This window comes from Lycium barbarum, chromosome 10, assembly GCF_019175385.1.
Source record: "Lycium barbarum isolate Lr01 chromosome 10, ASM1917538v2, whole genome shotgun sequence".
Lineage (NCBI taxonomy): Eukaryota > Viridiplantae > Streptophyta > Magnoliopsida > Solanales > Solanaceae > Lycium > Lycium barbarum.
The window spans coordinates 89236835-89255840 of NC_083346.1; the positions used below are offsets into that span (position 1 = coordinate 89236835).

Genomic DNA, 19006 nt, shown 5'->3' on the forward strand with positions numbered 1-19006 from the left:
CCAGATGAGGCCACCTTTACCACGATGTACTTAGTGTGGTAAGTTACATACTGGACAGTGCCGTTTAGGTTCAGATTCTTGTTATGCATATGGTCAGCAGGCCATATGATGTGTGACTGTCCCTTCCAGGGCATGTGTGTTAGACTTTGGAGGTAGTTGGGATGATCACTTACCGCTTATTGAGTTTGCCTATAATAATAGTTATCATTCCAGTATCCAGATGGCCCCGTATGAGGCTTTATATGGGCGAAAGTGTAGATCACCGATTGGATGGTTCGAAATAGGGGAGACCAAATTAATAGGACCAGATTTGATCCAACAAGCGGTGGAGAAGGTCAAGTTTATTTAGGATCGATTATTGACAGCCCAAAGTTGTCAGAAGTCTTATGCAAACAATCACCGACGAGACCTATAATTCCAAGTTGATGACTGGGTATTCTTAGAGGGGTCACCGATGAGAGACGTCATGAGATTTGATAAAAAGGGTAAGCTTAGTCCTCGGTACATTGGGCCTTACAAGGTTGTACAAAAAGTGGGCCAGGTAGCTTATGAATTAGACCTACCTTCACACTTGGAGTTAGTCCATCCGGTTTTCCATGTATCAATGCTTCGCAAGTGTATTGGACATCCTTCCAGAGTTGTACCCATTGATGATGTCCAGGTTACTGAGCAATTATCTTATGAAGAGGTTCCATTGTTATCCTAGATAGGTAGGTTCGGAGATTGAGGACTAAGGATGTAGTTTCGGTCAAAGTTTTATGGAGAAACAGTAATAAAGAAGAAATGACTTGGGAAGCTGAAAAATATATGAAGCCCAGGTATCCACATTTGTTTCCACTCCCAAGAGAGGTTCAGACAGAGACACCATTGTCTTCAGGTGCGTAATACTTTCTTTTTATGATTTATTGGTCGTGTGGGACCATTATTATTACTGTTGTTCTGGTCCTGTGAGGCGTTGTGTACTTTGAGTTGTTGTGACAGGATGGTAGTGGCATATTTACAGGGGAAACTCTGCCGAATTTTTTGTAGAATCCCTAAGAGTCTAACATTCGAGGACGAATGTTCTTAAGGGGGGAAAGATGTTACACCTTGGAAAATTTCGCGTCGTTTGCATTATAAGTAAACTAATGCAAGCCTAAAGTGGATATGAAGACCTTACAAGTTTAAGGAGGATATCCAACAATTTTAAGTATGTACCTTAAGGTTTCGGAGTTAAATGAATCGGCGGGAGTAAGTTTGTTGAAGGTTAGGATTGGTGTCATATTTTTAGGAAGACTTCGTGTCATTTGAGATATACATTGCTTATAATTACCTTGAGGGGGATTTATAGGGATCCTTATATGGTTAATGAAGTTTTATACAAGTGACAAGAAGGTTTCATAAGGATTGGAGGTCAAACGAATAGAAAAGAACGCATTTTCGCCAAAATTGGAGTTAGAGGACCATTATGTGGCCGCAAACTGAGTTTGTTGTGCAGAAAACTAGCCAAAAACTTGCCATTTTGGATGGTCTCACTTCCCAACATCACCCCCATTTTGTGGAGGGAGTACGCGGCCCCATATCAAGTTTGTGGTGCCGCATACTCCCCGCAAAACGGAGTGGTGGGGCGGTTTTCAACACTTTTTAATGTCCAAAAGATCCCATTTTTCATATCCACCTCCCACACTTATCTCCCCACATTATTAGAGAGGTCTTAAATGTTCTACAACATTCCAAAACCTTCCACACCATCAAAAGAGAAGATCAAACATCAAAATCCCAAGATAATTCATAGAAGGCGATTATCCTTGCTTCTACTCAATGTTGTGATGAACTTGGTCTTGGAAGGAGTTGAGTGAGGCGAAGTTCTTCTACTAAAAGGTATGTTATTCATCTTATTTATATGATTGAGTTGGTTTAAAGATTTAGCAAGTCTTGAAGAGGAAAGAATCATAGTAGAGAAGTCACAAAGTATTGAATTGAAGTTGATGGCTATGAGTTGAATTTGAAAGGGGATTTTGGATTTATTTAAGATTAATTTGAATATAATTCCTTGACTATGGTATGTTGGTATTTCTAGGGTTGTTTGGGAGTTGTTTTGGAAATTGGTGGAAATAGACAATATAGGGGAAGTGCTGCCCAAATTCCGCTAGCTTACTAATTACTCTAGTTCGAACTTAAGAGTGTTTTCAAGACATAATTCTAGAACGAATCCTCTTGAATGTAGATTTACGAGCTTGGGAAGAGAACGTTAAGTAGTTAAGGAGATGAAAAGGTATGTTAAGGCTAACCCTTTCCTTCTTATGGCATGATCACTTCTATACGAACATACATACAATGTCCTCTATGATGACTCTATTTCTAGAAATGCTAAAGCTTGTGGTTCTTGAGGTTCATATGATATTGTTGATAGTTGTCCCATAATTTATTGATCCTTCTCATATGATTATTGATTTTATTCATTAATGTTGATCTCATCTTATGGTAGTTGCTCCTTCAAGGTGAGATATAGCGATGATGATGATGATTCCATAATGGAAATCGGAGGTTTACCAACCTTACGTCACTCCGATAGAGTTGTAATGTTTTATTTGGGCTCTCATGCATGCTTTATATATGTATGTAGGTTTTTTCTCTCACCGAGCCGCACTATAGTCTGCCAGGTATGGCACGTAGATGTGCACACCACTGCATTGGGTACATTATGATTTACCCCGGATGCGGGATGATGATGATAACACCAAGCCTATATGGCCGGGCACGGTATTATATATGTACGTATGAAAATATTTTTTTTAAAGACTAAGCATGCATGACATCCGCCTCAAGAGGCATTCTGAGGTACAAATTGATCTCTTTATCTTATGCTATCTTCATATCTTTATTGTTTTGTTACTCATGCCTTACATACTCGGTACATTATTAGTACTGACGTCCTTTTGTTTGGGGACGTTGCGCTCATGCCCGCAGGGAGACAGACCAGACCCCCAGGCTGCTTCCTCAGTGATTGCACAGGAGCACTCCATTTGTTTTGGAGCTGTGGTTTAGTTGGTATTATTCTTTTGTGTATATATATGAGCATGGCGGGGTCCTGTCCCGTCCTTATGATGTTATACACTCTATGTAGAGGCTTGTAGACAGATATATATAGTTAGATGCTCTATAACCTCATCGGGTCATATTTGTATATCATTTTGGCAACCTTGTCGGCTTGTGCATATTGACATAGTTGATGGTGATTATATTGACGTGCATATATTTATTGAACTCGTGTCTCTTAAAGTTTATGATATTTATGAGTTAGCCATGTGACCCACCTAGTTATGATTATGAGATGGATGCTAAGAAATGCTCGGTAGGTCAGCTCCGGGTGCCCGTCGCGGCTCTCCGGTTGGGTCGTGACACAACGGCACATGGGGATGTTTTTGACACATTTGAGGCGATATGTTATTAAGGATCGTATGGGCATATGCGTGCTATCTGATCGACATCAAGACATTATACAGTATGTCTAATTTGTCGGGGTGGCAGCCTCCCTTCGCTTACCATTGCTTTTGTTCAAGGCACATAAAGGCAAATTTCCAAACAAAATTTAGAAACGGCAGACTAAACAAATTGATGTGGGTGGCTGCAATGGAGCATCAACAAAAAAAGTTTCTTATACGGATGGAAATGATCAAGATAGTGAATCCAATAGTATATAATTAGTTGAAGGATATCGACGTTGAGAAATGGACATTACATGCAGATGGAGGCAGGAGATGGGGGATGCTAACAACAAACAGCTCGGAGTCATTCAATGGTTTGCTAAAATGTGCTTGGGGACTACCCGTTACTGCAATGGTGAGATGACTTTCAAGCAAGTTGTGGAGCAGTTTGCCACTAGAACAAGACATGCCAGAGCCATATTAGCGGATAGTGGGAAATTGATGCTAAAACCTGCACAAATGTTCGACCATTATAGGGAAAAATGTAAGCTACACCAGATGGTAGAGTATAACTATGTTGAACGTGTGTATGAAGTCCAGACAGGTTATTACCAAGGTCATGGAGAAAACCTTCATACCGTTTACGAGAGAACGAGAACGTGTAGTTTTGATAAGTGGCAGTCATACCACATGTCGTGTTCTCATGCCATCAAGTGTTTCGAGGCAATGGAGAAACGGTATCCACTTATGTGGCATCCGAATACAACGTCAAAAATTATCTTAAAGCATATGCCAGAGGTTTCTGCCCACTTCGTGACCAATCTTATTGGTCAAACGAGTCATTTTCAATGATTGCTAACAAGGAGCATATCCGTAAAATTCATCTTAACACACGAACTCGGATTCCCAATCAAATGGATGTTCCGAATAGAACATACTCTCGAAGGTGCTCGACGTGTAAAGAGTTTGGCCATGATAAGCATTTGTGTCATCTACAGGGTCGTAGTGGTGCAAGTACCTCTGGTGATGGAAAAACCTCTCGTAGTGGAAGAGCCTCTCGTCGTTGAACATTGTCTTGAATTATGAATGTATTTTAATCCTTCTTGATGTATTGGAATTGCCTTGAATTATCAATGTATTTTAATTCTTCTTAATGTATTCGAATTGTCTTCAAATATAAATGGCAAAAAAAAATTATAAAAAAAAAACTCAAAAAAAATATTGACATATTATTAATAATGTAATATCTTGACTAAATAATAAAACGCCTAAATCAAAACCTTATAAAATAAAACACTTAAACCTAAAGATAACAAATTTCCAAACAAACAAAACTCATTTCAAGACACTTTACAACCCCTACAACGACGATCCAAACGTTTACGTATACTTAATGTATTGAGCCTATATTATTGTTCGCACAAAAAGATATCAAGTTTTATATAAAATATTAATATTCCGACATTTTGAAACACGACTAATCTTTGTTCAAAGTATGAAAAAAAGGCAAAATTTCAAAACTTTAAAATTACACGTGTTGGGAAAAATATATAAGTACCTTTTAGTGCGCACTAGGACTTAACTGTAACATTACAGTTTAGTCCTATTGCACACTAAATTAGTCCGCAAAAGGTACTTTGGTCACTTTTTTTATGGGTTATTTTAGTTCCTAAACCCACTTTTTGGGTCATTTAAGTTCCGGACTCGCTGTAATTACATATGTTTACCCCGTTAAAACGGCTTAAGAAGCAGAATGACTAATGAATAGCATATGTACACTACTAATAGATTTAACAAATGTTCAATCAGACCACTGTACATGAGGGTGGCTAGACTTAAGCCTCCACCCTCGGGAAATTTCAAGATCTTTATAGTAAAAAAAGACCTAATGGGATCTTAGTTACACATGGAAATGACACATTTTCTCAAAATTGCGAGGGAGAGGAACTATGAGACTCAACTGTTGATTAAAAGAACCGAATTATACATGACCTTTGTGCTCTTTTTACAGATCAATACATGCATTCAACACCTATCAACGACCACATATTCCTCATTTTCAACATCAGATACTCAAGGAAGCTAAGGATAGAACGTGTAAGAGAAGAACGATGACCAGATGTCATCTAGGTCCTGAAAGCTCCATTGCTTCAACTACTAGTGACGATTCTTCTATATAATCAGAATATCTTTTCGGTGTATTTTCAGAGGTTCTATACCTTGGAGTCTCGACTTTTTGTTGTGAAGCCTCCCATTTTTCAGCTAATCCATCGCCCTCCAACATCCTTAATACTTCGGACATCTTTGGGCGATAAGTTGGATTGAATTGGGTACAGAGAAGGGCAACTTGAACCATCTCTTCAAGTTCAATCCGATCAAAGTTGTTCCTTAAATCTTTGTCCACCATAAGGCTCAGCTTTTTCTCTACATGAAGCTTCTTTACCTGCATTAAATTAGCGGTAAATTTAAAAAGGGAATCCAATAACAGCATGCTTAACAATGCACTAACAAGATTCAATGTTCAAACCAGTAAACAAAATTAAAATGATAGCCCGTATTACAGTAGCTACACTTTCAACAAAATCTTTTTATGGCATTCTGCAAATTTTTAGCCAAAAAGTCCTTTATCTATGGGAGTAGGTCTATTTTGGTTCTTTGAATATAACCTTTGAGCATCTTTTGGCCTTTAAGTTTGTTAAAGTGAACACCTTTGCTCCAACTAACAGAATAGACTTAAAATCTAACGATGACAACCAAAAAACACGAGAAAAACTGACCTAAAAAGATTGACCAACTTTTGAACCAACCTAGTCGGTCGGTTTGATCCCAATTTTTTTTTAAAAAAAATAAAACCGACTGAGCTTGGTCGTTTTTTTTTTTAGCCAAGAACCAGGAAAATAAAAAACCGACTGAGCTCGATTTCACAGTACGTTTTTTGGCACACATACAAGAGAGACGGGGAACGCACCCAATCAAGCATAACACCTTTCTGATTGGCCCCTCGTCCAAAGTCTACAGCCTTCTGACCTGTAATTAGTTCAAGAAGCAAGATTCCAAACCCGAACACATCAGTCTTCTCAGACGATTGACCGGTTGACAAATATTCTGGAGCAATGTGGCCAACTGTGCCCCTAACAGCAGTCGTTACATGAGAATCACGGTGATCCAAGAGCTTCGCCAACCCAAAATCTCCAACAACTGCTTCAAATTCCTCATCCAACAGAATGTTGGCTGCTTTGACATCACGATGGATAATTTTGGGGTCACACTGCTCATGCAAATATACTAGCCCTCTTGCTGTACCTAATGCTATTCCTTTCCGCCTTGACCAGTCCAAAACTGGGCTTCCATGGATGTGATCTGCAAAATTGGGAACCACAAAAGACATGGTTAGTATAAGGCAATGTCTGCCATCATTTCTTCAAAATGATGCAAAATCCACTTAGAAAGCTAAAAAAAAGAAGCTGATAGCTCTGTGAAAAAGCACAATGGGCACAGCTTGGAATTTTAGCGCAATAAGAAGATAAAGAAAAAAAAAAAAAAAAAACTACATCACTGTGGTAGCTGAAGAAGAAGAAGTCACAAGATTCATTCTTATAAGATAATACTTTATTCTGTTAAGCTCACTTTCTTTAATAGCAAATTGTGCAGCTTTAAGAGAGTAGTTTCAGTTTAACTTCCAGAAATCAAGCAAACTGAATCAGTGAGGTGTTACCAAGCACCTAAAAGTGCAAAAGAATGGCAACCGCAATTGAAACTAGTTAAACAAAGACCTTCCCAAGAATGTCCAACTTCACAAAACATAGATGTTGGAGTAATGATCTGAAGCTAGCAGGCAAAGCAATTATTCACTAACAAAACATGCAGACCAAGAAGCTGACCTTTTAATCGTGCAGCTACACTTCCATTTGGCATATAGGGGTAAACAAGAAGCCGTTCACTTTCAGTTGAACAAAAACCCCAAAGACGGAGAAGATTTCGATGGACAGCCAAACTAATCAACTCGACTTCTGTCTGAAATTGGATTTCACCACCAACAGCATTGTAGTCCTTCAATCTTTTGACAGCCACAATAGTTCCATTATTTAAACGGCCCTTGTACACAACTCCAAATCCTCCGCTCCCCAAAATATTTTTTGAGTTGAAATGATCAGTTGCAGTCCGCAGTTCCTTAAAGGCATACCTTTTCAAGTGACCCAAGCATACCTCTGGATCATATTGCTCTGCAGTTGAGAAATCATTGCTCAGATACAGCTATAGTGGATAGCTGGAGATAGGGGCGAAAAATATGAATGCTCAAGGAAAGTGATGAAATAGAATAGTAGTACTGGGGAAAAGATGTATCAAACTTTTGGACTATAATGTGCCCATAAAGATAAGGATTGTAGTCCCAATCTTTTGGTATTGACAGGTAGTAACTAATAAAGAGAAGGATTGTACTAAGTCCAAATTTGAAGAAACATTGACCAGTATTTTCACAGTAGGGAGGGCTGTGTAATTTGCTAAATATGAGAATTAACTGGCCTTCAACATATTCTCGACCTAGGTAAATGTAGAAGTGCTGTTAAACATCTACTACTTGCAAATTTGGGTCTTACAAAATACTAGACTAATAAATTTACAATCAAATGTCAATGTAAACCTTCTCCATTACAGTTTATCTGAAAGATGTATATTAAGAAACTAAAACGCCCATGCTTGAAAAAGTAATTAAGTGATGACAAATCTACGGAGCTAATACATCCAAGAAGATACGTGCATAACCAAATGAATCAGTAATACAAACTAAAAAGAAAAGAAGTTGAATTATCTTAGATGTATATAAAGCAAAAGAAAATAAGCTAACCATTGACATCAAAGAAGATCTGCTTATTATGCCGGTAGCGCCACCAAAGAACGAGTGCTATAACTATTATAACCAAGAAAGCAGCACCAAAACTTGCTCCAAAAGCAACAGCCACATGATGGCTTTTACTTCCTGCTCTTTGATCTATGAAATTGAAGAAAACAGAAAACACAATTTCTTAAGTTTTATTATTTTCCACTTTTAAATGAAAGGAACAGGAGGTGAATGGAAGTGATGTAATACAGACCTCCTAAACTATCTGGCGGGAATGACAGTGGTTCTGGATAGACTGCTGAACAATTGTTCCCAGAATTTTGGCCACAAATCAAAGGATTTCCAACAACTCTGAAAATCATGGTGAGAAACTTATATTCAATATAGTAACTACTGCATTATTGTCAATGAAAATTAAAAAAGACGAGACATGAACAAGTCAATTTCAATATTGTTGAGAGTTACTACTTCAACTGCAGCATTAGTGTTGAAACAATAGAAAAGGCGACTCACTTGAAAGCTCTTGCTGATATTTTGGGCAATGGACCACTAAGATTATTAAAAGAAACATCCCTACAAGCAAGATAAGCCAAATCAATTAAATGAACAAGGAAAAACAGAACATTAGAGTAATTTAGGGTATTTTAAAGGTATGCATAACAAATTTCGAAGCAAGATGGCTTACACAAGAGCAAGGCCTCCAATGTTAGAGAGAGATTGAGGAATGGATCCTGTGAGGCTATTGTTGTTTAATCGCCTGTCTTGCTCAACAGTGAAGATACACAATAAGTTTCAAGTTTAGTTTTGATAAGAATGTTAGGAAACAGTGAATATAAGCAAAATTTCCTGAACTCACAAATAATTCAAATTCTTCAGGTCTCCGAAAGAATAGGGTATTCCTCCATCAAATTTGTTGTTGGACAGATCAAGTGTTTGAAGCTTTTCTAAATTACCAACCACATCAGGAATAGGACCATAAATAGCATTGTTTTGCAGCAATCTACACGAAAAGGTCAATCAATCCAATATGAATAAGAAAACGGCTTCACATTAGGTAATTCTTATGCCCGAAAAAAGAACATGATGTGGGAATCGGATTTAGCCTATAAAATAACAGAAGGAAACAGTAAGGGTGTGTTTGGTATGGAAGAAAACATTTTCCAGTTTTCCCATGTTTGGTAGGTCAAAATGTTTTGAAAAACATACAGTATTTGTTAGGAAAACAAGTTCCTTAAAAATGAGTAAAATGACTTCCCTAATGGAACCATAGAAAACAAGTTTCATAAGTGACATTCCAAGTTCAATCAAACAACTTACTTCATCAGAAAAAAAAAAAGTGACATTCCAAGTTCATTGTTTCCTCCCACCCACCCAACGCCCATAACCCCTGCCCCTTGACCATCCCACCCCCCGCCACCCCCGAACTCCCCACACCCCACCCTATCCCAGCCCATAGTGTTTTGTTAGATTACATATGAATGCTCTTGGGATAATACTTCTTTGCTCACTTACTACACATTAAAATATGTAACACAATCACTTCTTTTTCAGGAAAACAAAAATAAAAAAATCTAGAACATTTTTCTTCATACCTAACACACCCTAAGACAAGCATACAGTGAAGAACTTACACAGATTGCAATTTAGTGAGGTTGCCAATTCCAGGTGATAAGGTACCTGATAAACTTTGACTAGGTAGTCCACTGATAAAGGAAAAAAGATTAGGCCTGATGATTATCTAGAGTGAAAACTCTACTAAGCTACTCAAGCTCAACTACTTACATAGCAGAAACATAGCCATCAGACGAACAAGTGACCATTCTCCAACTGCAAGGATCAACAGAAGTCACATCCCAATTCTCCAGAACATTATAAGGATCACGTAATGCCTTCTTAATTTCCGTCAACGCAACAACTGCATATGATTACATGAAAATACAGTCACTCACAGTTTTCCACTGTTTTCCCTGATAAGTCTGTCATTAAGTCAAAAAATTGAAGATCTTTTTTCTCTTAGCCTTTGTTTGGCAAGCTGATGTAAGTTTTCGATGAGATCCTTAATAATATCATTGAAAATTCATGATATATTTAAGAAAACATTCTAAATTTGGTTAATGACAAACTTTTATTAGAAAAGAATTTATGAAAATTCTTTTAAAGAAAGAGCTTCATTGCTTGGTGTGAAACCCGGATATGTGGTAGAAAAATGGATGATTTATTCTCTTTTGTTCAAAATTTGCAAAGGATAATATCATATTTTTTCAATTTATACTGGCTTTAAAAGTAGATGAAGAGGATTTTCACCCCTAAATAAGAGTCTGGTCAGAGGGAACAAATTATAGTGATAAAAGCTAAAGAGAGAACCACTAAAGCTAGTAAAGAAATTGATTTAAGGAAGTCTTAGCATAATAGAGGAAGGAAAATCCAGGAAAGAAATATTACCTTCATAGTTGATACCAGTAGGAGAAAGAGAAGCCAAAGAACTCTCCATCAATGCTAAAACAAGAAGCCCCACATGCCACAACATACACCATTTTCTCTCCATTTCTCTACCACTACTGCCTTGTACAATTTTACCTTCTAAGAAAAGGGATTACTATTTGCCTAACAAAACACATTAAGAGAACAAAGATACATTCTTTACATAAAACTCACAAAAGGGTCACTCTCAGAATAAGAACCTTTTAAAGTCCCAAAAGAAAGATATATTCCTTTTTCACTCCATAGCAACCACAAATCCTATAATTCTTGAAAAAAGCCAAATACCAAGATGCTAAAGTTGCTATCTTTACACAATTATGCTGTCTTTGAGCCAAATGGGAATAAAAAGGAATTTTCTTGAGAAAGAAAAGAGAGTAAACTGGAAAATATGGTAATCTTGAGATCTGATAATGTTAATTCTATGGTTGGGAACTGATCCCAACAAATTCCATGTGGGAATAATATTGTTAGTAATATTATGTTTTGAGCTAATTAAGCTTTTTCTCCTTTAATGAAGCTCTCTTCTACCATATCCATTGAAGAACATCATCATTCATCACTATCTCCCTCTATTATTATTCATTCTTAGTAGTAATATTATACCACAAAGATACAAACACAACAGAAAAAGCCAAAACATAGGCCAAAAACTCGCACATACAGAGATGTGGACAGTTTTCTTTATTTTTAAAAGCAGAAAAAAAGATTTTATTTAGTACAAATAAAGAAATGGGGTAATGCAAAATTTGATTTATGTTGAGTGATTGGAGTGAAGGGATGCATTGGATTGATGAGAACAAGAGCATGTCTAATATTTTTGCAGTACTGTAGTGTAAGAAGCTTTTTGACAGGTCACGTGCTTGCCTTGTCTTAGTCTTTGTTGTCTTTTGGACTTTTTTCACTTCTTTTTGAATCAAACATTTTTATAATCATTTTCTTCTGTTAAAGCTTTTTGCAGACCATGGCCCACATTGCTAGCTTGCGCCAGATTAGTTTGTATATGCAAGTTATATACATTAATGATTGAAATACTATTACTATAATTTATAATTAGATCATTTATAGAATTATTATAAATAAGAAAATTATTAGAAACCAATAAATTTATTTGCGCTTCTCGCCGTTCATATATTAAAATATCGCTGAATTGTCCATGTCTTAATTTTTGTAAATAGAATTTATCTTTAATAATCAAACATATGCATAATTTCCGTATGAACAATTACAATACATTAATACCCTAGTCACAGAGAATGGGGCAAAAACCTTAAATAAAATTCGATATATTGCACAATAACTTGATGGTAAGTATAAAATCGAATGCCTAATTGATAATCAACCGAATGCCTAACTGATAAATCTAGCAAAAATATCACTAACCCATTACAGTCAACCTTCTATAATTGTCATTCGTTATAACTGTATTTCATTATAACAGTTCGAATTTTTCCAAAACTGATTTTTCATATTATATTTTACTTTTGTACAAGAGCATTCTACCTATAATAGTGGTGGAATTCATTGTAGCATGCACTCTTTGTAATATTACCTCTCTACAATAGTCATACTCAAATATTGTGTGGAGCAGTATTTTGTAAGAAATATATTATGTATAAAAAAATATTAAAATATTATGGTCATTACTAATGTCATGCACATAGTAAATTTCAAGTACGACTATCAAAAAAGAGAAAAATTATATTTCTCATAGTAATCTAATTTTGTCTTGCAAAATTTCAAAATCAATTCATGCGTTATGTCACCACTAAGAGACTGGAGTTTACAAAACTACCTATAATTTTTGAATTCTTACGTCAAACTTGAAATATTTAAATTTTCAATTAATTTTAGATGCATATGTTCCTTAGATTTTAAATCTTTTTCGGTACGCTGCAACTAATTATGGGTTTATTACTAATTTATTAGTCTTTTTTAATTTTTAATTAACGAAATATGAAATTCAATTGAGATTTTAAAATTAACAAGTATTTTATTTTCGTTTATAACTTCAAAAGTACATAAAAATAATTTTTTGTGTACTTTTATTTATAACAACTAAATGAAATCTAAACATCAAATACCAATACATACATAACAACACCTCACAATAGCAACCATTGAAATTTTTAGACAAATATTATCATTATAGGGAGGTTTGACTGTATTATATGTTCAATATATTAGTAATGGAAAAATTTTACACTAAAAAATATAACTGAAAAATTTATGATTTAAGTTAATTATACTGACAGTAGTTTCACCCTATCAATGTAGTTTAACATGTGATAATAGGTATTTACTATTTTGAGGTGCTATCAATTAATATTTATCATAGAGATTTGAATATATTTTTATTCCAGTGAATAGTGATGCATAAAATTTAAACTTTTCAATTTAATTAGTAATGTTTCAATTAGGTATTATTACAAAATTCAGTGTCATTATTTACATCGCATACTTCTTTTTATACCTCATATAATTAGCGAGCCACTATGAAATCGATCTTAAGGCAATGCACAAGAAGATGCATTTTTAAGTGCAAAGTTCTTACAGATTAAGAATTAGATATGTTTTTGCTTAGTATTATCCAATACAAAAATTTAGGTAAGATGGGTCTTTTTTTGGTCAAGAAGTTGTATGATAAAGAATTTAAGATAAAAGCTTTAGTTGGGAGCAAGCATATAAAACACACAGCCAATTAACACCTATTGTACATAACGTAATATCTTTTAATAAGTTATGTCATATTGTGTTTTGATGATTTGACAAACACTAGAGGAACCAGGTATTCGATCAGGTCCCCTGAGTGCAGTACAGTCAACGTGTCACAGCTATAAAGTTGCGGTACTTTTACTGTGCTACTGGCAGAACCGCAACAGCACAGCTGCAGCATGCTGAAGGTCAAACTTGTAGCTAAAGACCAATTGTAAAATATGAAAGGTCCTTATCCATGGTCACATGCTACTCACATGCTCTCCAATATATATACAACATGTTACTAGGTTAAAGATATCACTTGCAAAATCAGAAAACAGATTCTCTCTCGGGTGTAGCCGCCATAGCTCTCTATGCTACTTTCAAGAACAAAGCTTCATCAAACTCAAGGACCAAATCCCAACAACTAAAGATGTCTTAAGTCCTAGGTTTGTTAAGTCTTTGTTATTTTGTTCTTACTTGTAATCCTATACAACTTTGGAGAAGCGTCTTTGTAGGAAGGTTTCAACCGTGTGTTACTTTACTATCTTGGCTAGAGTTAGTCAAGATTAGGAGTCTGTTGGCTAGAGTTAGTCAATAGGGTGGTTACTTGGCTAAAGTTAAGTCAAGGGTTGTAGCTTACAATAAGGTTATTGTAAGGGGTGAGGGATTAAGAGTTTAATTCCTAGGTTGCTAAGGTTATAATCTAAAGTTGCTTAGTTAGTGAAGTTGAAATCCTACTCCGGTGGGTCATGGTTTTTAATCCCTTGAGTAAAGAGTTTTCTACGTAAATATTGTGTCTCATTTACGTCCTGTTCAATTTACTTGAGGGAACAGATAGATAACCTGGTTCTCTATACTGTTTGGTGGACTCTTAGTTTCTATCAATTGGTATCAGAGCAGGTTCCTTCTAAAAGGTTAACACCTAGAAAGGATCTTCTCCGTGGCTGCTCCACCAAACCTCGAGGAAGGACAATCTCAAACAAAACCACCAAGGTTTAATGGAAAGTACTATGGGTGGTGGAAGACAAGGATGCATGATTATATTATGGCTAAGGACTCAAAGTTGTGGGACATAATCTGTGATAGTCCTTTTGTTCCCATGAAAATAGATGCTGAGAGCTCAAAGTCAGTTCCAAAAACAAGAAAGGAATACTCTAAAACTGACAGAAAAGCTATTGAGAAGAACTACAAAGCTAATAAGATCTTGATTTGCGGTATTGGGCCAGATGAAAACAATCGTGTCTCATCTTGTGGATCTGCAAAGGAAGTATGGGAAGCTCTTCAAATAGCTCATAAAGGAACCACTTAGGTAAAGCAATCCAAAATAGATCTGCTTACCACTGAGTATGAGCTGTTTAAAATGAAAAAGGATGAGTCCATCTATGAAATGCGCACTCGTTTCACCTCCATAATAAATGAGCTTCATTCACTTGGGGAAATTATTCCCACCAACAAGCTAGTCAGGAAAATACTTGTCGTCCTACCAAGTTCTTGGGAAAGCAAAGTCAATGCTATCACAGAGGCCAAGGACTTACAAACACTAACTATTGACGCGCTTATTGGTTACCTGAAAACCTATGAGATGAAAAGAAAAAATGATCTTGAAAGAAGAGAGTCAAAGAAGGAGAAAAACCTGGTTCTCAAAGCTGCTAAAAATGACACATGCTGTGATGAATCCAAGATGGCGTACCTCACTCGAAGATTTCATAAGAAGATTCGAAGAAATGGTGGGATCCCAAAGAGAGGAAGCTCCAGCAGGAACTTCAAAGGAAATGACTGTTGTCACAAATGCGGAAAGTCTGGAAACTTCATTAAAGAGTGTCCTCTTCATAGTAGGATTACTACAAGAATTCTGATAAGGTAGCTAAGAGGAACCAGGTCCCTGACAAGAAGTTCAACAAGAAGGAAGTTGTTGACAACTTGGTAAAGCAGGCTCTGGCTGCTTAGAGAGATTCTTCTAGTGAATCCGAAGATGGTGACTATCTAGGCGATACAATCATGCTGGCTATCAACAATGAACCACCCTAAGAATATGAGTCAATCTTTTCACTGTGGCCACATCTGACAATGATGATGATAATGAGAAGGAAGAGGTAAAAAAAAATTGATGTGCAGAAAAATCTAAAAAGTTACTCTAAAAAAAATTGAGATCCTTAGACAATGTGTTGATTGATGCCTATCATAGTCTTATTAATGAGAAAAATGTTCTAAATGAAGAATTTGATGGTTTAGAACAAATAAGGGATGATTTGGTAGTCACTGTTGTAGATCTGAATGAGCAAGTTGAGGAAGTGACTAAAGAAAACTCTCTATTACATAGTCAAATGAAAAAAATGGATAAACACTCCATCTAAGGGAAAACAGGAGTCCAGTGAGATTCACCTTGAGCTTGAAAATGAACTCAAGAAAACCAAACTGAGTCTCACTACTGAGTTAGAGAAGAATAGACAACTTCTTGAGGACTTGAAAAGGGTTAAAATTATTCTTGACAAGTCACTCCACTAGACCTGGTCCTCTGACGTGGTTGCTGCTATGTACAAAAGTAAGGGTGGACGGTAAGGGATTAGTTTTCAAAATGCTAAATCTCCCTACAATCCCTATAGCAAGTATGTCACTGTGACTGATAAATGGTTGGGCACTCATTGTGGTCAAAATGGCCACTATAAGGATACATGTAAAGCTAGATTTCAGTCCTTGCAAAAAAATAAGAATTTTATTGAAAAGAAGCCCAAAGTACAAGGACATGGTCCCCGAAAGAAGAAGAATGTGCTGCCTGCATAGGCAAAAAGAAGTTTAATTCACCCGTTCTATCAGTATAAGGGATCCAAGCTGATTTGAGTTCCTAAATCTAACAAATAATTTAGTTTACAGGCTGGAGTGAGAGGAGGCAGTAAAAAATGGTACATGGATAGTGGTTGCTCGAAGCATATGACTAAAAGAATGAAGTTTGTCCTCTCACTCAAGGCCTTCCAACACGGGAGTGTGTATGCTAGCAAAAATGCCAAGACACTCTGCCACACGATTGAAAAATTCTACTATGTAAATGGCTTGACGTATAGTATGTTATATGGGTCCCAAATATGTGATAAGGGAAATGAAGTTGTAGATTTTGGTTCATTGGATGGTGGCAACTTGAAATGCAGCAGTGATGTACATGATGATGCTGAGTTGTGGCACAAGTGACTAGAGCATGCAAGCCTCCCACTGTTTAACAAACTGATTACGAATGACCTGGTCCGTGTGCTGCCAAATATCAAGTACAAAGATTACAAGGCACCGGATGCTTGTACTAAAGAAAAGTAGGTCAAATTCTCCTTCAAACCAAAAAAAAAAAAAGGAAAGTAGGAACCTTAAGACCACTAGATATTTCTCTCATTGATCCTTGTGAAACAATGAGGGTTCAAAGCAGAGGAAGAAAGAAGTATATCCCTGTGACTAATGTGACCATTCCAGGATTCACTTGGACTCTGTTTCTAAGAACCAAGGATGAAACATTCCTTGTGTTTGTGGCCTTGAAATATATCTAATGTGTTATCAAGCTATAAGCATTAGATCTGATGATCTTAAACATTTCAGCAAAATGATTGTATGAAGAGAATAAACAGGATACTAGAAGACATGGCCAGAACAATGCTAATAGCAAGTGGTGTATTAAAAAATTTTGGGCTAAGTTTGGTAACACTGCTTGTCATGTGATCAATAGGCACATGATCAGGTCCTCGCTTGAGAAGACCCCCTATGCATTGCTAAATGGGAGGAAGATTAAGCTGACCTGTCTAAGAGCATTTGGATGCAAATGCTTTGTTCTCAACAATGGGATACACTGTAATGAAGGTGAAGATAGGGAATTTGCTGAGTCCTTAGAAATATCAAATGACGAGTCAAGTTGAGCAGAACCTCCAGAAGATATGGAGGAACCTGGTTCCTAAATTACTCCACTTGATTAGATATGTTGATGTTGATTATGCTGGTTACCTAGTAGATAGAAAGAGCACTTCTGGAATAGCACATTTTCTGGGTTCATGCTTAATCTCATGGGGTACAAAGAAACAAAATTTTGTGGCTCTTTCTACTGCTGAAGCTGAGTATGTGACTGTTGCCTCATGCTGTGCTAAATTGTTATGGATCATACAACAACTTGAGGATTTTGGTGTGCTTACTGAGTGTGTGCCCTTGTTGTTTGATTATACAAATGCACTTAACATGGCAAAAATCCAATGCAACACAAAAGGTTCAAGCACATTGATGTAAGACACCATTTCCTAATGGATAATGTTAAAAAGGGGTTGACCTGTATGAAGTGTTGCAAGACAGAGGAACAGGTAGCAGACATCTTCACCAAGGCACTGAGCAGGGAGCATTTTGAACGAAATTGTTTGGAGTTGGGCTTGATCAAGCTCAACTAGTGGCTCCTCCTTAAAATTCCCTCAATAATTGGCTATGATAAGAGGAAAGGTACAATGCTAAAAGTGTTTTTTGGTGGCATCTAACTCACTTCTATATTGTTACAGGTACATTCATGGCGTCTTCAGGACAACATAAGTATTGGTGACATTGCACTTCTCAGAGTTTTTGCCTACATTTTAAAGATAGTCAAGGAACCTGGTTCCTGTGACTCAGGTTGGTAGTCTCTTCAGTACTTATATATTTTAAAATTGATTAAAAGTGTCATATCATTAAACATATCCCAGCTCAAATTCAAAATTCGAGCCCAAAATGTTACATCTTCTGAACCGATCCGGCTTGTGGGAAAAAAAAACTCTCTCCTAACCAATCAAAATCGTTTCTTTTCTTCCATATTTAAACTATCTCTTTTTATCTCTCTCCTCACGTACTACTATTCTCTTCTATCTCTCCCTTCAACCTTCTCTCATCCTCTCTCATGTGTCTTTGCCAAAGATATTAACCATGTCCATTAATGAATCCTTCTCTCCCACAATTCAATAAATGAATCTTACTTCTTCACCCTCCAAAACCCCAATTCCTTCAGACCCAAAATTGCACGAATCACCCACTAAAACCCCAAATTCTTCTGACCAAAACCCTTCAATTTCACCAAAAAAATCAAATGATTCTTGGTCCCTCTAAGACTCAAAAAAGTCAAACTCCAAAGAAATTTGTGTCCCCTTCTATAAAACCCCTTAAAACTGAAACACATAACTCTGAAAAAAGTGGCCAAACCCTCTCCGCCTCCAAACTTCTTCAAAAAAAATGAGGAACTTGACAAGAAAGATGAGGAAATCGAAGTGCCTAGCCAAATTATGGTCACGGAAGTGATGGGTATCAACGATCCAGGTGAGGTGGCTGAAAAATCGTATTTCGCTATCACGAGTCTATAGATGTTGTTGGTGCAAAGGAACAAGAAAATGTTGAACAATCAATAGCAAACCCTCCTAAATCAGGTAACTCAAACCTCTTGATAGTGATAAAGGGGTAGAGGATTTCTGTCACGACCCGACTAGGGGCCATGATGGGTACCCGGGGCTAACCACTGAGCACCACTCATACCATTACCCATCGTACACATCAAGCGTTCATTCATTAATCTTATACTCAAATCATCGGAAAACCCACTTTTCAC

The 19006-nt window shown here is 36.6% G+C and overlaps 2 protein-coding genes across 2 annotated transcripts; one reads left to right on the forward strand and one right to left on the reverse strand.

Moving 5' to 3' along the window:
* Nucleotides 1–5161: 5161 nt before the first annotated feature.
* On the reverse strand, nt 5162–11513 carry LOC132613726 (protein NSP-INTERACTING KINASE 3). Its single transcript, XM_060327920.1, has 11 exons — nt 10690–11513; nt 10030–10162; nt 9879–9950; nt 9104–9247; nt 8933–9004; nt 8761–8820; nt 8501–8598; nt 8254–8397; nt 7289–7630; nt 6376–6767; nt 5162–5850 (listed from the first exon to the last, which is right to left on the reverse strand). Exons 1-11 carry the CDS (start codon nt 10790–10792, stop codon nt 5530–5532), a joined length of 1881 nt encoding a protein of 626 aa, XP_060183903.1. The 5' UTR covers nt 10793–11513; the 3' UTR covers nt 5162–5529.
* Nucleotides 11514–14785: 3272 nt separating this feature from the next.
* Nucleotides 14786–16608, forward strand: LOC132613093 (uncharacterized). Its single transcript, XM_060327147.1, has 3 exons — nt 14786–15285; nt 15611–15716; nt 16297–16608. The coding sequence occupies exons 1-3, from the start codon at nt 14786–14788 to the stop codon at nt 16606–16608; spliced, it is 918 nt and encodes a 305-aa protein (XP_060183130.1).
* The last annotated feature ends 2398 nt before the right edge of the window (nt 16609–19006 follow it).

Bases quoted from the DNA above. Each gene is read 5' to 3' on its own strand.
- LOC132613726 (XM_060327920.1), bottom strand. From the start codon at position 10,792: ATGGAGAGAAAATGGTGTATGTTGTGGCATGTGGGGCTTCTTGTTTTA. The intron at 9,951-10,029 runs GTAAGTAGTTGA...TTCCTTTATCAG, and splicing joins GATGGCTATGTTTCTGCTAT to TGGACTACCTAGTCAAAGTT. The intron at 7,631-8,253 runs GTTAGCTTATTT...TCTCAACTGCAG, and splicing joins GATCTTCTTTGATGTCAATG to AGCAATATGATCCAGAGGTA.
- LOC132613093 (XM_060327147.1), top strand. From the start codon at position 14,786: ATGAAAAAGGATGAGTCCATCTATGAAATGCGCACTCGTTTCACCTCC. The intron at 15,286-15,610 runs GTAGCTAAGAGG...TGCCTATCATAG, and splicing joins ACTACAAGAATTCTGATAAG to TCTTATTAATGAGAAAAATG. The intron at 15,717-16,296 runs GTGACTAAAGAA...TTTAGTTTACAG, and splicing joins TGAATGAGCAAGTTGAGGAA to GCTGGAGTGAGAGGAGGCAG.